Here is an 18,246-nt window from a genome sequence, read left to right as displayed (position 1 = left end):
AAACATTACATGTCATACAAAACACATCTGAAGCCTGGAATGTCGCGTATAAACGCACAGCAAAACTTAGTAGACTTGTTGAAACACAGATGCATCTCAGACTGACACCTGCAACTCCCCTATTAGAAATTTGCGACTGATGTTTCGTGTAGCTTCAGTGTTAGATCCCTGGGAACACGTATGACCAGGTATCTCCCTCCGTACCCCCTTGCACGTATACAGCAACTGCAGCGTATAAGTTACACTCTGTTTCCACCACTGGGTCCCTCGGGTAAACAAATCTATTCTGCTGTTCCAGGTTGTACTGCTCACTCCACCTCCACTGACAGTTACCTTATCTGACCCACCAGAACCCCTACACTGACGCCTCCACTGTACAACACCGTACCTCCGCTGTCGTACTCGCTCTCCATTCTCCTCCACGGGGCCTCGCTCCCCTACGATTCTCCCGCTTATCTACACCCAGTACAGTTGCTATTAGTTCTAAAAAGAGAAAAGAACCACTTCACGCAAAAACGTTACGTGCTGACGTTAAACGTGTACAATGAACATGCGCCGACCGGCTTCTCTCCGGAGGTTGCGTCGCATACATTGTGACGCAACCTCTCCACGACTTACGGAAAACGCTTTGTGTTTTGAGCATGCGCGTGCTGGTGCGATATCCCTCAGTCTAGTAGTTTTAGTAAGAAGCACGGAGGCTTAGGTATTACAATTCCATTCTTGCTTATTGCGGGCTAATGTATTCGTATTTGTTTCCAGAAATACATTTTAAAACACTGAATATGCATACCGCATGTAAAAATAATGTTGTAGTCAAAATATTCGGTCTTCCGGGTTTCCCGTTAATAACGCAAGAGATACTGACACGTGACCTCTACTATGAGAACAAGCACTGGAAAAGCCAAGAGCTCTACACCTTTTTTAATGCAAATTTATATAGCGCGAACTCGACTGAAGGTATTGGAGCGCTTTACATGAGCACCGGTTACGTTACACAAGGACACATTCAGGTCAGGCACGGGGAGATTAACAGGCACATGCATCAAGCACAAAACCGGTCGCAAACGGGCAGATTCTCAGAATCTGCCCCTTTGCGACCGGGATTTTTGCATTTGGGATGCATCATCCCAAATGCAAAAGTCGCTATTTAAGGAATCTCAAAATAGCGAGTCCTTAAATGCAATCGCTATTTAATTGAGATTTCTTAAATGCAATGCATTACAGTTTAAAAAAATAGCGATTTCGCTATTAGCGTGAGCAAATTACCATGAAGCTAAGATTAAACTTAGAAAAATGCACTTATTTGCATTTTTCTAAGTTTCATGTTGCCCACACATATGCCCTTAGAGCATGTGTGTATGCAACATTTGTGCAGAGTTAACATACATGGGTGCAATAGGGTGTCATTTTGACACCCTAGCACCATCGAAATTGCGGGAGCAATTTGCGAGTACCTACTGGTACTCGCAAATTGCTCCCGCAATCTCCAATTCATTTCTATGGGCCCGGAGGCCCATAGGAATGAATGGGAAGACATTCCTTAATTGCGACTCGCAATTTGCTAGTCGCAATTAAGGAATTTGTGGGAATCGCTATTTCTTTCGCGATTCCTACATGCATAGGGTTTTGCGATTCCTTAATAATCGCTATTAAGGAATCGCAAAACCCAATGATGATGCATGTGCCTGTAAGTGATTTGGCCAGAATCACAGGATGTGGACGCGACCCAGAGGCTCGCACCTTGGTTTCCAGCCCCAAAGTCGGCAATCTAGCCGTCACTTTAGGCTGCAAATGCTGTTTAACATCAGTAAAAATAAACAAATATATTCTTAATGGTACTGTGAGAATCAACAAAAATAATTATCTAGCTCTAATCTAATCGTCGGTTCCGTGGTATTTATTTATGCATTTTTATTCAGGGCAGACATTATCCAATGGTGCTAGAGTGCTTTACAGTAGACATGATTACAATGATATTTACAGAGGGTGCAGGATTACTAAATATTAAATCATTACAAAAAATATACAAGAAGTATTTACAGCAGTGAACAGGTTGTTATTGCCAGATGAAGTAGTGTAGTTCTGTGCCAAGAGGTGAGTGAACATGTTCTCAAGTGAGAGACGTAGCTGCAATGTCTTAGTTAAAATATCATTGAAGGAGGAGTGCGTTCAGTTTTGAAGGTCGTCAGCGAGGTGTTCGTGCATACATGCTAACATTTTAGAAGAGGAAAAAGGAGTGGTATATAATGTATCGCTGTGTTGAGCTGGCTCTTGCCACCTTCAACTCGTGACACCTCCACTTCGCATCACGCGTGGCTGGACAGTTAGGTTGGAATGTTGTGGAGCAAGTGAGAGACGATAGGAGGTAGCAAGGAGGTTCTGGTGGTGGTGAGCGGCTGCCTATATTATTTATGAGCTGGACTTTAATAAATATTTATCAGGCCTCGAAAAACCTACTTGTCTACCTGCTATGATGAATCAGATTTTATCAGGTCGAGCTATTTACAGGACCTTCTTGTCCGATCTGGCAAGTGACCGTAAACTGGAAAAGACAGGTGTTCTGTTCATTCAGAAAATGAATAAGCAATAAAGACGCCTTTAAATCCTGTTTTTATCTTGACACACTGCTGTCTGTTCAAGGACAGAGGTCAAATGTCAGTTTGTCTTTTTACTAATAGCTGCTTATCTTACCCTGGAAAATAGTGTATTTCTTTTCATTCTCTTATTGCAGTTAGAGGTTTTTGTCAATTGATATATCTGACAATCATTATTACACAAAAATCTGGATGAGATAGCACAAGCAATCCGCTCCCTAAATTCGGGGAAGGCCCTTGGTCCTAATGGACTTCTCATTGAACTGTACAAACTTCGGCCGACAAATTGGCACCCTATCTGAAAGCCATGTTTGAAGAATCTAGGGAGGGTGGGACACTGCCCAGGGAGCAGAGGATCGCCACCATAATCACAATACATAAAGAAGGTAAACCCTAGACAGACTGTGCCTCTTATAGACCCATTTCCCTCCTAAACGCGAAACCCAAAATCTTGGCCAAACTCTTGGCTACTCGCCTGGTCAAAATAGTCAACTCTCTGGTCCATCCGGACCAATCCGGTTTTATGCCTCGCAGAAACACGGCCCTAAATTTGTGCAGAGTTCACGGCGTTGTGGGTAGAGCACCTACCATTCAAGAACCAGCTGTAATCGTGTCCTTGGACGCGACCATGGCGTTCGATACTATCGAGTGGCCCTACCTTTGGGCTGTGTTGGCTAAGATGGTCTTTGGCCCAAAATACATCCAGTGGGTTCGTCTCTTCTACAGTGAGCCATGGGCTCAAGTGGTGGTTAACAATAAACTGTCAGCCACATTCCAGCTCAGTCGGGGAACTCGACAGGGGTGCCCACTCTCGCCGTTAATTTTTGCCCTTGCCCTTGAACCTCTAGCAGCCTGGATCCGTAGAGACCCACTGATACGGGGGCTGAGATGGTCCCCCGAGTGGGAAGACCGCATCTGTAATGAAAGGTCTCAGATCTCCCCTGGACCAAGGTATGTACTGTCACTTTCCCAGGGCGAGAATATCAGTTCCAAACTTATGGAATATAACATATACATAGCACTTCCTAAGGTGAGCAAACTTTCAACACTCCCCCAAAGGCAAGGCAAGAAAACAATATCACATGAGTCTCCTCTAGACCAAGGTAACACACACAACAATTCTCTAGAGCGAGATATACTTTGCACATCACTTGCCAGGAGGGCACACTCATCACCTCCTACAACAAGGAAAAGACAAATTCAAACATATGGAATATATAAATTTATTAACACAATACTTCAATCACGGGCAGGCCGAATATATATATTGATCATGGCAGTCTCTCACATATCAAATAACCGATTGAAATACACAGTCAAAGCAAATATATATGTAGAAATATATATGTATGGATATAAGAATCAGAAAATAAGAAGGAAAGGAAAGAATCAGTAAAGAATCAAGAGACAGTTAGAAGCAGAGACACCTCACCTACTGCTTCATCATGTCACCCCACTTCGCTCAAGGGGAGTCCATTGCTTGAACTGGGTGAAAGCTCAGAGGTGACACCAGCCCCCACTCTTCCGTGACAACACGTCTGCTCCACGGTGTGAACTTCCACCAGGCCAGTGTAGGCTCCCTTTTTAATACAAATTCAAACACAACGAAGCTTCTAGCAAGCCTCGCCCCCTCGTTCTCATGAGAGCCCGTACCAGCCTGCTCCAAGGCCACTGCATCGGTTGATCAGGCCTTTGCTATGGCTCCGAGACAGACCATATACATTCCTCTGATAAGAACCAGTTCTCTCTAGTCAGCAAAGTACGAAAAACAGGATAAGAGCAAAACATGCCCTCCCCACCTCTGCAGCTTCGTGCAGGCACAGAAAATAGCTTCGTCATGAAAATGGAGTTAGTTAAGCCATGCACACAGAAAGGCCCAAAGCAAGATGGAATCAGAAAAGCAAGGATGACATGAAACCATGTGAAAGGCAATCGCCAGCACTGCAATAAAGCAAGGTAAAGTCAGAAATCAGAATGACATGAAGCCATGTCAAAGGCAATAGTTCAACACATAATTCACATAACCCAAATAACACTATAGACTTTATCCCTCAGTATACAACATTGAGCACATGTGTGCACCACCACACACAACACTGCACCTCGACATCCCATACCTTCTATACTTAGCAAGACTATTCTACTGAAAGACACCAAGATTACAGGACAGAAGAGAAGCAGACATATGCAGGGCCATCCTACGTTAAGGCTAGGGTAATATAACACACTAAAATCAGGTAAAATGGTGGTGGTTGAGGGTCATCATAGGGTGTCAGACCACAAAAGTGGCTTGTTCACTACAGCATCTCACTCTATGTGGATGATATATTACTGTATCTGGCCTCCCCCAGTAAATCCCGGATTGCAGTTTTAGATATCCTGGCTGTATTTGGTAGATTTTCTGGCTTTACCGTCAACTGGGGTAAGTCCCCTTTGTTTGTCCTCAGTGGGGACCCTCCCATCCCCCCAAAGAACTGTCCTATACAGATTAACAGTGTGGGATTCAAGTATTTAGAGATCTTTATCTCCCTCGACTCCTCACTCCGGTACGCCCAAAATCTTCTTCTGCCCTTGCATAGGCTGAGAAGGGACATTGCCAGCTGGAAAACACTCCCCCTTTCACTACTGGGTAGGGCTGCCCTGTTTGAAATGATGTCCCTACCCAGATTTCTATACGCTCTTCAGAATACTCTAGACCTTGTGCCGGCGCAATACTTTAGGGAAGTCGAGAGCCTCCAGAGAGACCTGCTGTGGGAAGGAAGACCACGCTTGCCCTAAATAAATTGACGCTAAACTGGTATGATGGAGGCATTAGTCTCCCTGATATATGGGCACCTCATCTAGCAGCCATCAATCATGGCACCTATGGCCCCCCGATGACCCTGGCTATGCCATGGATAAATGACTTCTCCCTGGAAGGAATTCTGACAGGGCGTTATACACACGGCCTAGCCGATACACATTGACAGGCCCCACCAGACACGCTGTACGAATTTGGCATGACGCTACTAACTCACTTGGGTGGGGTCAGAGATTGACCTCCGAGAAGCTGGGCAGTGTATGGAGATCAAAAGGGTTTGACAGATGGAACCTCATTGGGATTTCCCGTATCAAAGATATTTGGGGAAAGGGTGGGGATAAGTCTTTTCCCGAGCTCCAGAGGGAGTATGAGCTGGCAGACTCGGAGTATTTCCGGTATGCACAGGTGCAACACTCCCTGCACTCTCATATACTGCGGGGCACTACTCCTGACTCCTCACCGCTGGAAGATAGAATATTGGACAGTCACCTTCCAGAAAAAACATTTCCCTAAAATATAAGAAACTTATAAATAACATGGAAGACCCACTCCAGAAACTGTGGGTGAAATGGGTGGGGGACGGGGTGGAGAAGGACGATGAGGACTGGCGGGAGGCGGTGTCCTCTCCTAGAGTAGTTGCTATACCGGCACGACTTAGATTAGTACAGCTCAAAATTCTCCACAGGGTATATATTACAGGACCCTGTCTGGTGTATATGGGGAGAGCTGATGGAGGGGACTGCAAGAGGAGATGTGGACACATGGGTACATTTATGCACATAATCTGGGAGTGTGCTGCGATAAGCTCATTCTGGTGCAAGGTCCACGACATCATCAACGCAGTACTCTCAGTCAATCTCCAACCAGAGGCACGAAGGTGTCTCTTAAACATCTGGGAGCCCATTGATCTCAACACTCACCAGACACAGTGGACCACACTAGGGCTCATGATCGCGAAAAGGAACATTGCACAGCTATGGGGTGCATCCCACCCACCCACAATAGAAGCATGGGAGAAAGACTTTGATTGGTGTATGTTTAGGGATAAGATGGTTTACTTGGCTATGGGCTGCCCCCCCCAAAAATGGACTCGAATATGGGGCCCTTGGAACACCTATCGTGGAGAAATAGGTTCACCACCTCATTGTATTGAACATGAGGACCACCTTTCCCCGTAGCATTCCTTTACCATGTAATGATGTACCAATTCCTATCCTATTTCATGACAGTGCACAGTTGTGTTGATTCCTCTGTAATGTCTAAATTGAACCGATGTATGTTTAAATAAAAAGATTTATAAAAAATAAAAAAAGTCTGTAAGATGTCAGTTTTTTCACACAACATTGAAACAACTTGTAAATTAATAGTACAAATATTTCAAAATATATCGGGAATTACAAAAGCACATTTTTTTTGTATTTCAGGAGTGTGATGCAAACAAAGATTTAAATGGGAGCAAAACAAATCAGAGCACTTGTTGATGTTCAAATTACAAATATTTGCAGAAACTCAATTACTAAACTCTACACTCTATAGTTTCATCAGTAGGTAGCATGCCAGTGGGAATTTTTGTGTCCATTTCAATGGAAAATCTGCTGATTGCAAATGAGTGTGCTACCGCGTCTTGCTTTAGGTATGTATCTATTAAAAGTGATAGTTTTTAAACATGATTTGAGAAACATTCCTGCCCTCACCCTGATTACAATGCTGTTAATAAACTAGGAAGCAAGTCAGCGGTCATGTGTATCCTATATGTGGATAGATTTGTATTATATATTGAGCAACAGTTCAGTCTATTAAATCAAACAAAAGTATTTTATGTACAGCAGACATGCTGAACTCGCGTATTTGAAGGTGCTCTCATATGTGATAAAGAAAATGGCGGCTCAGTGAGTTAAAATATTTGCCCCAGATCACATAATTTGAAACTAGTTTATGGGTCAAGAGCATTATAATTAGGTTGAGTAGATTTTTTAAGTCACTAGACAATTTTACAAATTGTATAAATAGAAATAGACCTGCAGGTCTAGTAACATTTTAATGATTTTTCGAGGCTCGTTTATGAATTAACTCTAAGCTGTGCTGCCCTCCGACTCAATTGTAACATTGGCAACGACTAAAAGGAAGACCATCCCTGTGCTACACTTATGTGACTAGGGGCAGTGTGACATTGATTTTGGATTTCAGACTCAGGTCATATATTTCAATTATTACAGACAGCTGTGTGAGTGTGGCAGTGTGTAGCGCTACCGTCAGGACTGCAGTAGTGTGAAAGCTGGGATATTGTATGTGTAGGTGCAGATAAAAACAGCGTCTTTGCGAGACCCGCCTGCATTGTTGAATGTGCATGTCTGCCAATGGCAGACATCTTTGATTGCACATGTCAGCGGTGAACATGCAGGTTCAGCAGACATATTATCTTGGATGACATGTCCCAAGCATAGTTATCAAAAAATAGGGGGGAATTAGAGGTTAACGGTTAGGTTCACCCTCCAACAGTACATGTATTATAAACAACCTGAACTAGTCAAGTCAAAGAACCTAACCTAAGGGAGAGGAAGGTGTCAGAAATCTATTGGATTCTGAAGTCCACCAAATAGAGAGAAAGGAAAAAATTATCTCTTTCTTGAGTCCCCTCACTCACCAGGGTTTCCCCACGGTGACATGCTTCATCATTGGGGTCCCATTGGGGTCCTCCCAGTCCTCTACGGACTGAGGCGTGCTGCGACTTGCGGATTACGTAGGAGCACTAAAAATCAGATTATGTGTAGTGCAAGTGAAAGTGTGGTGGAGTGGGATAAGGTAAATTAAAATAATCAGCTAGTGGGCCAAATATATTTTATTAATGCTCCTAGCTAATTGACTTAAAAACGGGGTGATATGCTAAAGGCCCTAACTGTAATGGATAGGTGTACCTAGCATATGGTCAACTAGTTACGAGCTTCCCCAGCTCTTCTTCATGACTCCACCGGGACGCATTCTGCGGTCCGTGAGGTTTTGGCCCCAGTAGGTGTTCGTGAGTGTGATTGTCCACGTACAAGTGTACGAGATCGCCACACCCCCTCCGTTGACCATGAGGCACATTGTTGCTTCTTAAAATATATTGCCTGACGTACATTACGTATGTATTAACTATAACGCATGCCTTACAGTTGCAGCGTCTCACTTTTGCACCTTAATTAGGTTAACTAGGAGTGGTGCTTTCACACTGGGCTGGTCCCGGTGGAGTCCTGAAGAAGAGACAGTGCAAAACAAGCCCCACCGTCTGTGGAAACAGCACGTTGCATGACGCACACCATCCAACTTAAGTGTTTGGGAAGAAGCTCATGTAAGTCTATGAACTATACAAGTATTGAAGGAGCTGATTTCAAGTATTGTGCAGCTTGTTACTGGCACGTTTTACGGTGACAGGCACACCTTCCTCATAAGTAATACACATATTGAAGGAGCCAGTTTAAAAAACTGTTCATCTTGTTACAGGCACATGTTGCGGTGGCAGGCACACCTTCAGTACATGTCAGAAACTGAAGATAAACTTCGGCATTCAATTTGGTTCAATTTTAAGTTGTGCAAAACAATTTTTTTATTAAGTTCAACAAGTATGCGTCACACATTACTTTTTGTTCAATGTACTGTACATATCATTCAAATACATTGAGATACTATATTTGAAGACAAACAATATATGTTTCAAAGTTGCTGCCAGAAGATCTAAACCATAAAAAGAACAATAAATCTTTAGAGCTCGCAGATTACTTTGCTAAGCCTTGAAAAAGTTTCAAAGGAAACGAAACACGTGTCGGCTGCCAGTCCATCGTTGAAGTGAAAAGATTATTACACCAAGCTTACCAACTTTGAAACATATATTGTTTGTCTTCAAATATAGTATCTCAATGTATTTGAATGATATGTATAGTACATTGAACGAAAAGTAATGTGTGACCATTGAACTTAATAAAAAAATTGTTTTGCACAACTTAAAATTGAACCAAATTAAGTGCCGAGGTTTATCTTCAGTTTCTGACATTTTCACCTTGCTTTTCAACCATAGTGAACTACACCTTGGGTAGTAGGGTGTAATCTTTAACCTTGAGGGGCACCAATACTATATATTGACAATTAATGCATATATGGAGTGATGTGCTCCCAATCAGACCACTACTACCTTTGTAAACACCTTCAGTACATGTTTTATGCTTGTTCCCTGCACAGGTTGTGGAGCTGGGCACACCCGTACAGTGTTGGAATGAATAAAGGTCCAAACGTAGTCTTGGTAGTTACTTCTTTATTCGTTACTTAAACCTTTAAGGCAGCATGGAAGTGCGTACCCAACCGCCAGTAAGCAGCTCCTTCCCGTAATGCCTCCCCAGCTCTAGAATCCCCACAATCTCCACACTCAGGAGTGACACAAGCACACGCTCGAGCACCAACACAATCTATACTCTAAGGTGACTCGAGCACATGCTCGAGCCCCTACACAACATACAGCAGTTTATCGCTTAAGTTCAAGTTGGTAATGCTACTTTTTGTCAACTATTGACTTTGGCAGAAGTGACTATGTATTTGGTAAACGTGAGATTCTACATCTTTTTTTTTCAGTGCAGAAATGTAACTGGTCATATCTGTGAACATGATGGCTAATAATCCTCCTCCACAATATTTACAGTCTCTTGGGGAGCTTTAATGCATTTCTTGGAGCCATTTATGGCTTTAACTTTAAGCCTGACAGAAAGAGATGGTTACTTGAACACTTCTTGGGCCTGGAGTGCCAGGAGATATTGGTTCATCTTCCTATATATACACCGGAGGATGATGATGAGCTGGATGAGTATGAGGAGGGTGTAAAGAGATGAGAGAAACATTTTTCCAAGCCTACAAATTTAGTTGTAGGGAGACACAATTTATTTTCTAGGGAAAATCTGCTACTGAATCTATAGACATGCACGTAGCCTCATTGCGTGCACTAGCAGCTAAGTGCGAGTTTGGGAATTTCACTGATCAATTGATCAGAGATCCATTAGTTGTCATAACAAAAAGATACAAGAAAGACTACTCACCTGTAAAAAAAAGTCACCGTTAGATGAGGCTGCAGGGATAGCCAATGCAATTAAAGATTCAAAAGATTCAGTTAAGGAACTTGATAAAACAGATAAAGCTGTTTTGCTAGTTAAAGGGAATACGTTTAATATAAACAAGGCTACGGATAGGGACAAGACAATAGACAAGCGAAAAACTTTTAATTCTGGCAACATTTGTTATCAGTGTGGATCTGAATTCCATATTGCATCTTACAAGTAGTGTCCTACACTCACTAAGGAATGTAACAAGTGTGGGGTCACTGGTCACTTTGCCAGGGTGCGTTGCATGAATGCTAAAAAGAGAAAGGTGAATTTGGCGAACGAAAATAGTGGCCAGTGTCTAACAATATACATGAAAATACTTGCAAGAAATCAGTTAAGTAGCAAAAATATACACTGGCCTCCATGGGGAGACAAAACCATGTACTGAAGAAGGGAGATGTGAACTTCAAAGAAGAACTGGACTTGGACCAAAGTACTCAGAGGAGCAGGGAGAACCAGGAACCCCACGGAGGCTGTGTGCAGGGTGGAAACCCAGCTGTGTGCCCAATAAAAGTCTATAGAGAAGTTGCGATTGCAGTTTTATAGAAGAAGGACCCTTCCCAGAGGACCCCAAAGAAACCCTTTGGAGGGCAGGAGGTTGGAGAGCCACCCCACCCATGGGTGTCCCAGGAACCAGGTCACCTGCACCAGGGAAGTCAGGTGCATAGAGATAAAGTGACATAGGAACCTCTTGTAGATGACAATGGAAGACTTGGGAAGAATGGCCTCCGCAGAAGTCCCTGAAGATGTCCGATGGAATCCAATGTGGATTCTTGAAAAGGAGAACCTGCAAGTAGAGGGGACAGAGTCTATACCACTCGGAGGTGACCAGGAGGCATGGAAGCACGATGCCCACCCTTGGCTGGGAACTCAGAAGAGTAGATGAGGACCTTGTCACTGCAGCTGTGGGGACCAGGCGATGCTGAGGAAGGCCAGGAGCCATACACGAGCTGTCCCATATTGGATGTCGGTGTCTAGGTGATTGATGTCCGGTGGGAGCACCAACAAGCCTTGGTAGCCGCAACTGGCTTGGAGGACAACAAGATGCAATCATTGGGACCAGCAAGTTCCAAGGGACTCACTAAGTGCAGAAGAGTCAGGGCAGGCCCTGAGCAAGTAGGGGAGCCTACCTAAGCAGGAGAAGATCCTCAAAAGGACCCCCAAAGATGGAGGCCCACGGTGCAAGAGATGCAGTGAGGACGCTGATCTTCGAGGGATGATGTGCTGGGGGCTGGAGCTTCTTGTAGCCTGAAGATCTCTGGAGTGCAGAATGTTACACGTCAGGTTTCTTGCGCCCTGGTGTGGCTGAAAACAACCCCACTACAACTCCCATAATGCACCTTTTTGGTCATCCAGTGTTCTTGATTGTGTACTGTTTCTGAAAACACCCAGGCATCGCCGAGTCAGGTGACTAGTGTTGTATAAAAGAGGGTTTCCCACCCACATCGGTACTTGGTTTAATTCTACTATGGGATAGGACCATGCCCCCTGACCCAGATTCTCTAGTGTGCTCTTCCCGTTTGTCCTGAGAGTCTTGTGAACATTCTGCATGGCTTTTGTAGGAATCTCTGGAGAGATTATTGAAGATTCATCGGACGCGCTCTTCGAAGTCTTTATCCTACGCTGTGCTTCCTGGTTTACTCTCCATTTTCAAGGCTGGAATCCAACTTTGATCAAGCACGCACTCGCTCTACCCAGGGAGGCTGCCTGCCTCTCATTTCACCTAGCTGACTTCTCCCATCAAGTTTGGATGCCCTTTCCCAGCATGTGGCTGCGCTGACGCTAGGAGACAGCCTGCCTCGCTTCACACTAAGCTGACTCTCGAATCGGACTCTTTTCCCAGTGCATGGCCGCGCTGCTGCTCAAGGACGGCCTGCCTTCGCTACATTGAATCTCCTCCAGGGGCTCTCAGGTCAGCGGTTTCCTTTATGTTTTTGGTGGCTTATGAAAACGTTGAACTCCGTGGCTGCCTGACCCTGTTAATTTCATTATAGCCTGGCAAAGAATTTCCGTTGGTTGCAGAGAGCCTCTGTGGAACTCTCAGTGAGCAGAAACTGCTTTGTTATTTTTTATTATCTGACTCAGCAACAATTGTAGCAGGACTCGCTACTAGTTACGGATGTTTGACATTTTTCTTTATGGTGCACCTGGTCTCAATAACGTCAGAAGGTAGACGTGTGCCTCTGACTATACAAGACGGCAATAAGAGAGCACCATCAGCTCTTCTAATAAGAGCAAACTGGGTATTTTCATTTCTTGCTAGTCCTGAAGAGACATCTTATGTTAAGCTCAAACCAGCAGTTATATGTGTGAGTATGTGATAGAGCACTATCAATAATATTGGATGCTTACCCAGCTTAATACCCCTAGCTAACAATGTGACTTTTTAAGTATTTCTACTAACATTGAATATAGTGTTTCTTTTTCTCTTTCTTTATAATTTTGTGTTCATGCAGTATGGAGGCACACGCATAGAAAAGTTATTGCTTCAACTCACCTGTCCTGCTGCTGGTCGTCCCCTGGTGGTCCTCGCTTATGTCTCTTCTCTCCTAGGAGGTATTAGGTATTACCCTTGTGACTGTTCTGCTTGGTATGACTATACCTTATTGGAGAGCTGAGACATCTTCGCTCCTGTGGATACTGGTTTTTCAGCGTGACTGAAGAAAGTCCTGATACAGAGCCAACAAGCCTTGGCAACGACAAGCTGACAAGATGCACAGGGGTTTGGTCCCAGCGTCTCCAACGAAGGATACTGTCCTCCAAATTGCAGGGAAGAAAGGTCAGGCCTCTTGAGAGCCACAGAACCACAAACTGTGTTGCTGGGCCTCTGGAAGTCTGTGAGACAACAGGAGCAGCAGACTGGTCAGCTTCGTTACGGTGCCTGCAGATGCAGGGGAGTGACTACTTCACTCCAAGGTAGAATTCTTCAGTCGTCTTTGATGCCCACAGGTGTTCTGGAGAACCTGAGCAAACCACAGACACAGACAAGGCCGAAGACTTGCAGGACAGCAATACCAGGAGTAGCAGGAGTCTTCCTTGATGCAGTCTCAGTTCCTGGTGAATTCCAACGAAGTCCAAGTGTCCAGACGGTCGAAGAGTGTCTTGGTTTCAGACATGAGTCTTGTTCTACAGTGAATTTGAGTACCCACCCATGGGGGAGCTCTTAAATACCCAAGGAAAGGGTTGGAGCGACTTGGGGGTCCCTCCCAGAGGAGGGACTGGACAGAGGGGAGGATACTCCCCTGTCCTTTGTCCAGTCTCGCTCTAGTGCTGTTTCCAATGGTTCCTGAACTGGCTAAAACTAGAGTATGCAAGGAGGGCACCTAATGTGCCCTTCAATGCAGTCTGGTGGTGCTGCAAAGTGCCCCCACCCCAGCCCAATGCATGAAGTCATGTCTGGTAAGTGGTCCCACCTCCCTGTGACAGGAACCCTATTGTGCTACCTTCCCCATGCTCGTGCTCAGCTCAGTAGCAGGAGGGCAGAACAGTGTCTGTGGTTGGCGGCAGGAGGGCAGAACAGTGTCTGTGGTTGGCGGCAGCACTAGGGGTATGATTCCAGCATGTTTGATACCAAACGTGACCAGGCACGGCGCAGCCAATATATAGTTAGACATCTTGTAATGACTGATGTCCACTATATGTCTTAACATGGCTGACTGCACTTACAAAGCCTGGAGAATCGTCTCATGCAGCGGCACCTTCACATACTTATAACCAAGCATCCTTCCCTCAGGACTGAAGGGCCTATGATAGGGGTGACTTATAGGTTTTAAGTGTAGTCACCTCAGATATAAGAAAACGTATATCTGTCATGAGAGGTGCTAACGCCACCTCACAAAGGCTTTAATGGCAGGCCTGTAGTCTGAGTATAAGTGGACTCCCATGGGTGGCACAATACATGCTACAGCCCATGAGAGAACCCTGGTGTACCTATGCACTGGGTACATTAGTACCACATACTAGGGACGTATAAGCGTACACCAGTAGCCAATTGTGGTGGTACAAAAGTACTTACCAAGGCAATTTTGGGAGAGAGAGCACAGATGCTAGGTTCCTGGTTAGCCGGATGCCATCAAACTACAGTCAAAACATACTGACACCAGGTAAAAAGTGGGGGTAACCTTGACAGCAGATCCTACTTTCTTACATTGTGTGTCAGAGTGCAAGGGCAGAATGTATCCAATTCTAGAGGTGCAGCACTAGAGCAAAGGGCTGAGGAATGTGACCTGGAAGTAACCAATGAAAAAGTGCAATTCATTGTATCGTGTTAGAGTTCATGAAAATGACGTACCTAAATTTGATGATCCTATGGAAATATTCAAGGTTGGTGAGGTACTGATTCCTTTGTTAACAGATTATGGGTCCATGCTTAGGTATTATTCTCAAACCTGGTTGGGTGCATCAGATTTTAACTATTGCTGAATGCCAGCCTGATATAGATGTTAATAAATTACCAGTTTTACTGAAGAAACATTGAGATATTTTTAAAGAACAATTGGGAATGTTGAATGGTTTTGAAAATGTAATTAAATTAAAAGAGAGGGGCATTCCGGTGAAACACAAGTTAAGGGTGTGCCACTGAGTGTGAGAGAAAGTCTTAATGAGTTGTTGGAGAACTTATGTAAGGAGGGTTTGATTGAACCCATAGTGTCATCTCTTTGGCTAGCTCCTATTGTTGTAGCTCGGGAAAAAACAACAAACTCAGAATGTGTATTGATCTCAAGAACTTGAAACAAGCCATCTGGGCGGACAGACATCCACTGCCTAAAAGGAAATTATGTGTACCCTAGCTGGTTCAAATGTATTTTCCAAGCATGATTTACGGTCTGCGTACAATCAAGTGGTGGTGTCAAAAGAATCCAGACATCTTACCACTTTTGTTACACCCAATGGTATGCATCAAATCTGTACTATGCCTTTTGAGTTTGCTTCCACAGATGCAATTTTTCAAAGAATCAGGAGTGAAGTATTGAAAGGGTTAAAAGACGTGCTTGTCTTCCAAGATGACACAGTAGTTTTTGGAAATGATCATGTTGAACATCTTGTTATATTGGATAGTGTTTTTTGACTGCATTGAATGAGAGGGGTTTGAAACTGAGGAGAGACATGTTTGACTTTGGGGTATGGGAACTGGAGTAGCTGGGTCTTGTTGTCTCCGGCAAGGAGATTGGGAAACATCCTGACTATTGAAAGGTATTGAAGAAGTAACAATTCCTTTGGACAAGGAGCAACTAAAGGCCTTTTTGGGAAAGTGTGAACATTATGCTGTGTGGTCAAAAATCTTCAACTATGGCTGTACCTCTCCTTGTTTATTGATGAAGAATACCTGGTTTGTGTGGGGTGAATCACAGATGCGTGCCTTCAAAGAGAACAAGGTTTGGCGAATGCGCCTTTGCTCAGTCCGTACACACCTGGTGAGACACTGATGGTAACGGTGGATGCGAGTGGAGTTGGACTTGGGGCTGTGCTTGTCCCAAGGTGAGAGGGAATAAGAGGGCACGGTTGCGTTTGCTTCTCATATGCTCAGACCGCTTGAGAGACAGTAGTCTCTGTCATTGAGTATGAGATGCCCGAATGTGTCTGGGCAGTGGAGCGCTTTAGAGCTTATGTGTGGGGTACTAGGTTTAGGCTAAGATTAAATTATATGACCCTAATACCTATGTTGAGCGGAAGTAAAATACATTCCACCTAACTACTGCTAGATTGGTGATACTAAGTGTGAAGTTACTTGAATATGATTTTTTGTTGTTAATTATATACCATGTGGGAGGAATAAGAAGGTCGACTGTCTATCCAGATTGTCCATCCCAGAAGAAGATGAGAAAATGGATGACTAATAGGATTTGGAGTGTTTGATTGCTAATGTATTTTGGTTAGTAACCAAATGTGTCAGTGAAAGGGAGTGGAGATGTGTGCAGCCAGGATCTCGTGTTGAACAAAGTTATGGAGTACACAAGAAAAGGTTGGACAAGGGAAAGTAATATTTCTGTGGAACTCCAGACATACAGCAAGGTGTAATCAGAGCTCTCATTGGAGAATGGGTTGCTATTCAGGACGGACAAATTAATATCGCCAAGGGATATCAGGAACACGCTCTCGGGCATAATTCATGAGGGTCCTCTAGGCATGACTATGGCTAAGAAGAGATTGAGGGAAATTCTATAGGCCATGGATGAGCAGGAAAGTGGAAGGTTGGATTGGTAAGTGTGTGAATTGTTTGTCAAATGAAAAGGGTCTGTAATGTGTGACTCTGTAAGGAAGTACCCTCTTTTTGCATGGTTGCCCCCACTTTTTGCCAAACCATTGATGTACTTTGACTGAGTGTGCCCTGGGTTCCTGCCAAACAAGTACCCTGGGCCTATGTTCTTTACCTAAATTGTACTGTTGCAAAACCAAATTGGCAACTCTCTTGCTACATGTAAGTCCCTTGTAAAAGGTACCATAGGTACCAAGGGCACTGTGACCAGGGAGGGCCTCTAAGGGTCGCAGCACTTAATGTGCCACACTTAGGGGACCTGCACCTTTATATATACACACTGCCATTGCAGGCTGCGTATTTTGGTGCAGAACAAAGTGCAGTCGCATAGCTAGACCATGGGCTGCCTGGTGCTGCCTCGGCGGCGTGTAAGGGTTGGTGGGATGTTGATGGATTCCAGTGACGGCGGGGGGGAATTGGTTGTTGGCACGATTCCTGTGTGGCTACGGCCTGCAATGGCCGCTGGTCCAAGTGAGGGGGTTGGTGGAGACCGCTGCCCCCAAACCTTGTGTCGCCCAGGGCTGTCTGACCCCCACACCCCATTACTACGCCACTAACAAAGTGAAGAGTCGACATTGTACACATCCCCACTGCACTGGTATAGGTAAGCCACCCTTCAAGATGGGTGCACTATACCAGTGGTGAGGGTACAGTTGCATGAGCCCTGTACCCCTACAGTGTCTAAACCAATTCTTAGACATTGTAAGTGCAGTATTGCCATTATGAGTATATGGTGCTGGGAGGTTGTCATTATGAACTCCACATCATCATAATGGCTTTACTGAATACTGGGAAGTTTGGTATCAAACTTCACAGCACATTAAACCCACACTGATGCCAGTGTGAGATTGTCAAGTTTGTCACACTGTCAGTCGCACACACACAGGAGCGCACCACTGACCTGTTGTCTTGATCTCAGCAGGGACGATGATTGCAGATAAGATCCCCAATTCCCCGGAGTACAACCCTGGCAGGAGAACGGAACTCGACTACCGGGGGCTGGACCCAGGGGGAAAAGGAAAACACACAGGACTGGGAGGAGGAGAATCCCTTCGGAGGAGTGGCTGGGAGGTAGGGAGAATCCTGGGCGTCGGGCAACCTGCAGGGACGAGAAAGCGAGAGTCAAGGATGTAGTGATGATCTTTACACGTAAGGACTCAGCTTCACATTCCCTGGTTAAATACCCACCTGTTACGACACAGGAGGTGTGGATGCCATCCAAGAGAAAAGAAGTCCTTTCGTGCGCTCTCCCTGCAGTGGCCGAATAGTCCGGGAACCACCTCCCTGGAGTGGGGGGGAAGGAGTGAGCACAAAGTATCTCCACTACGAGAATTCCTCTCTGGATGTAGTCAGTACTTGGTAGCGTCTCGTGGGAAAACTGGAATGCCTTCCCCCACTGGTCCTGTAGGTAAATAAATGATAAGCTAGCACTGCTCGCAATGTCTCGATAGTGCCACTTGAAGGAGTGTTAACTCA

General features: G+C 44.7%; 1 protein-coding gene across 4 annotated transcripts in view; it reads right to left on the bottom strand.

Moving 5' to 3' along the window:
- The window catches only part of IWS1 (interacts with SUPT6H, CTD assembly factor 1), a 304,114-nt gene extending 303,570 nt beyond the window's left edge, over positions 1-544 (bottom strand). For all 4 annotated transcript variants that reach the window (XM_085634665.1, XM_085634666.1, XM_085634667.1 and 1 more), the window contains exon 1: positions 389-544. In XM_085634665.1, coding sequence (XP_085490791.1) covers positions 389-413 — 25 coding nt within the window. In that variant the 5' untranslated portion in view covers positions 414-544. The remainder of the gene's footprint in view (positions 1-388) is intronic.
- Between the last annotated feature and the right edge of the window lie 17,702 nt (positions 545-18,246).

The sequence above is a fragment of the Triturus cristatus genome, chromosome 11, assembly GCF_964204655.1.
Source record: "Triturus cristatus chromosome 11, aTriCri1.1, whole genome shotgun sequence".
NCBI lineage: Eukaryota > Metazoa > Chordata > Amphibia > Caudata > Salamandridae > Triturus > Triturus cristatus.
This window is presented reverse-complemented; position numbering and strand designations above follow the sequence as displayed.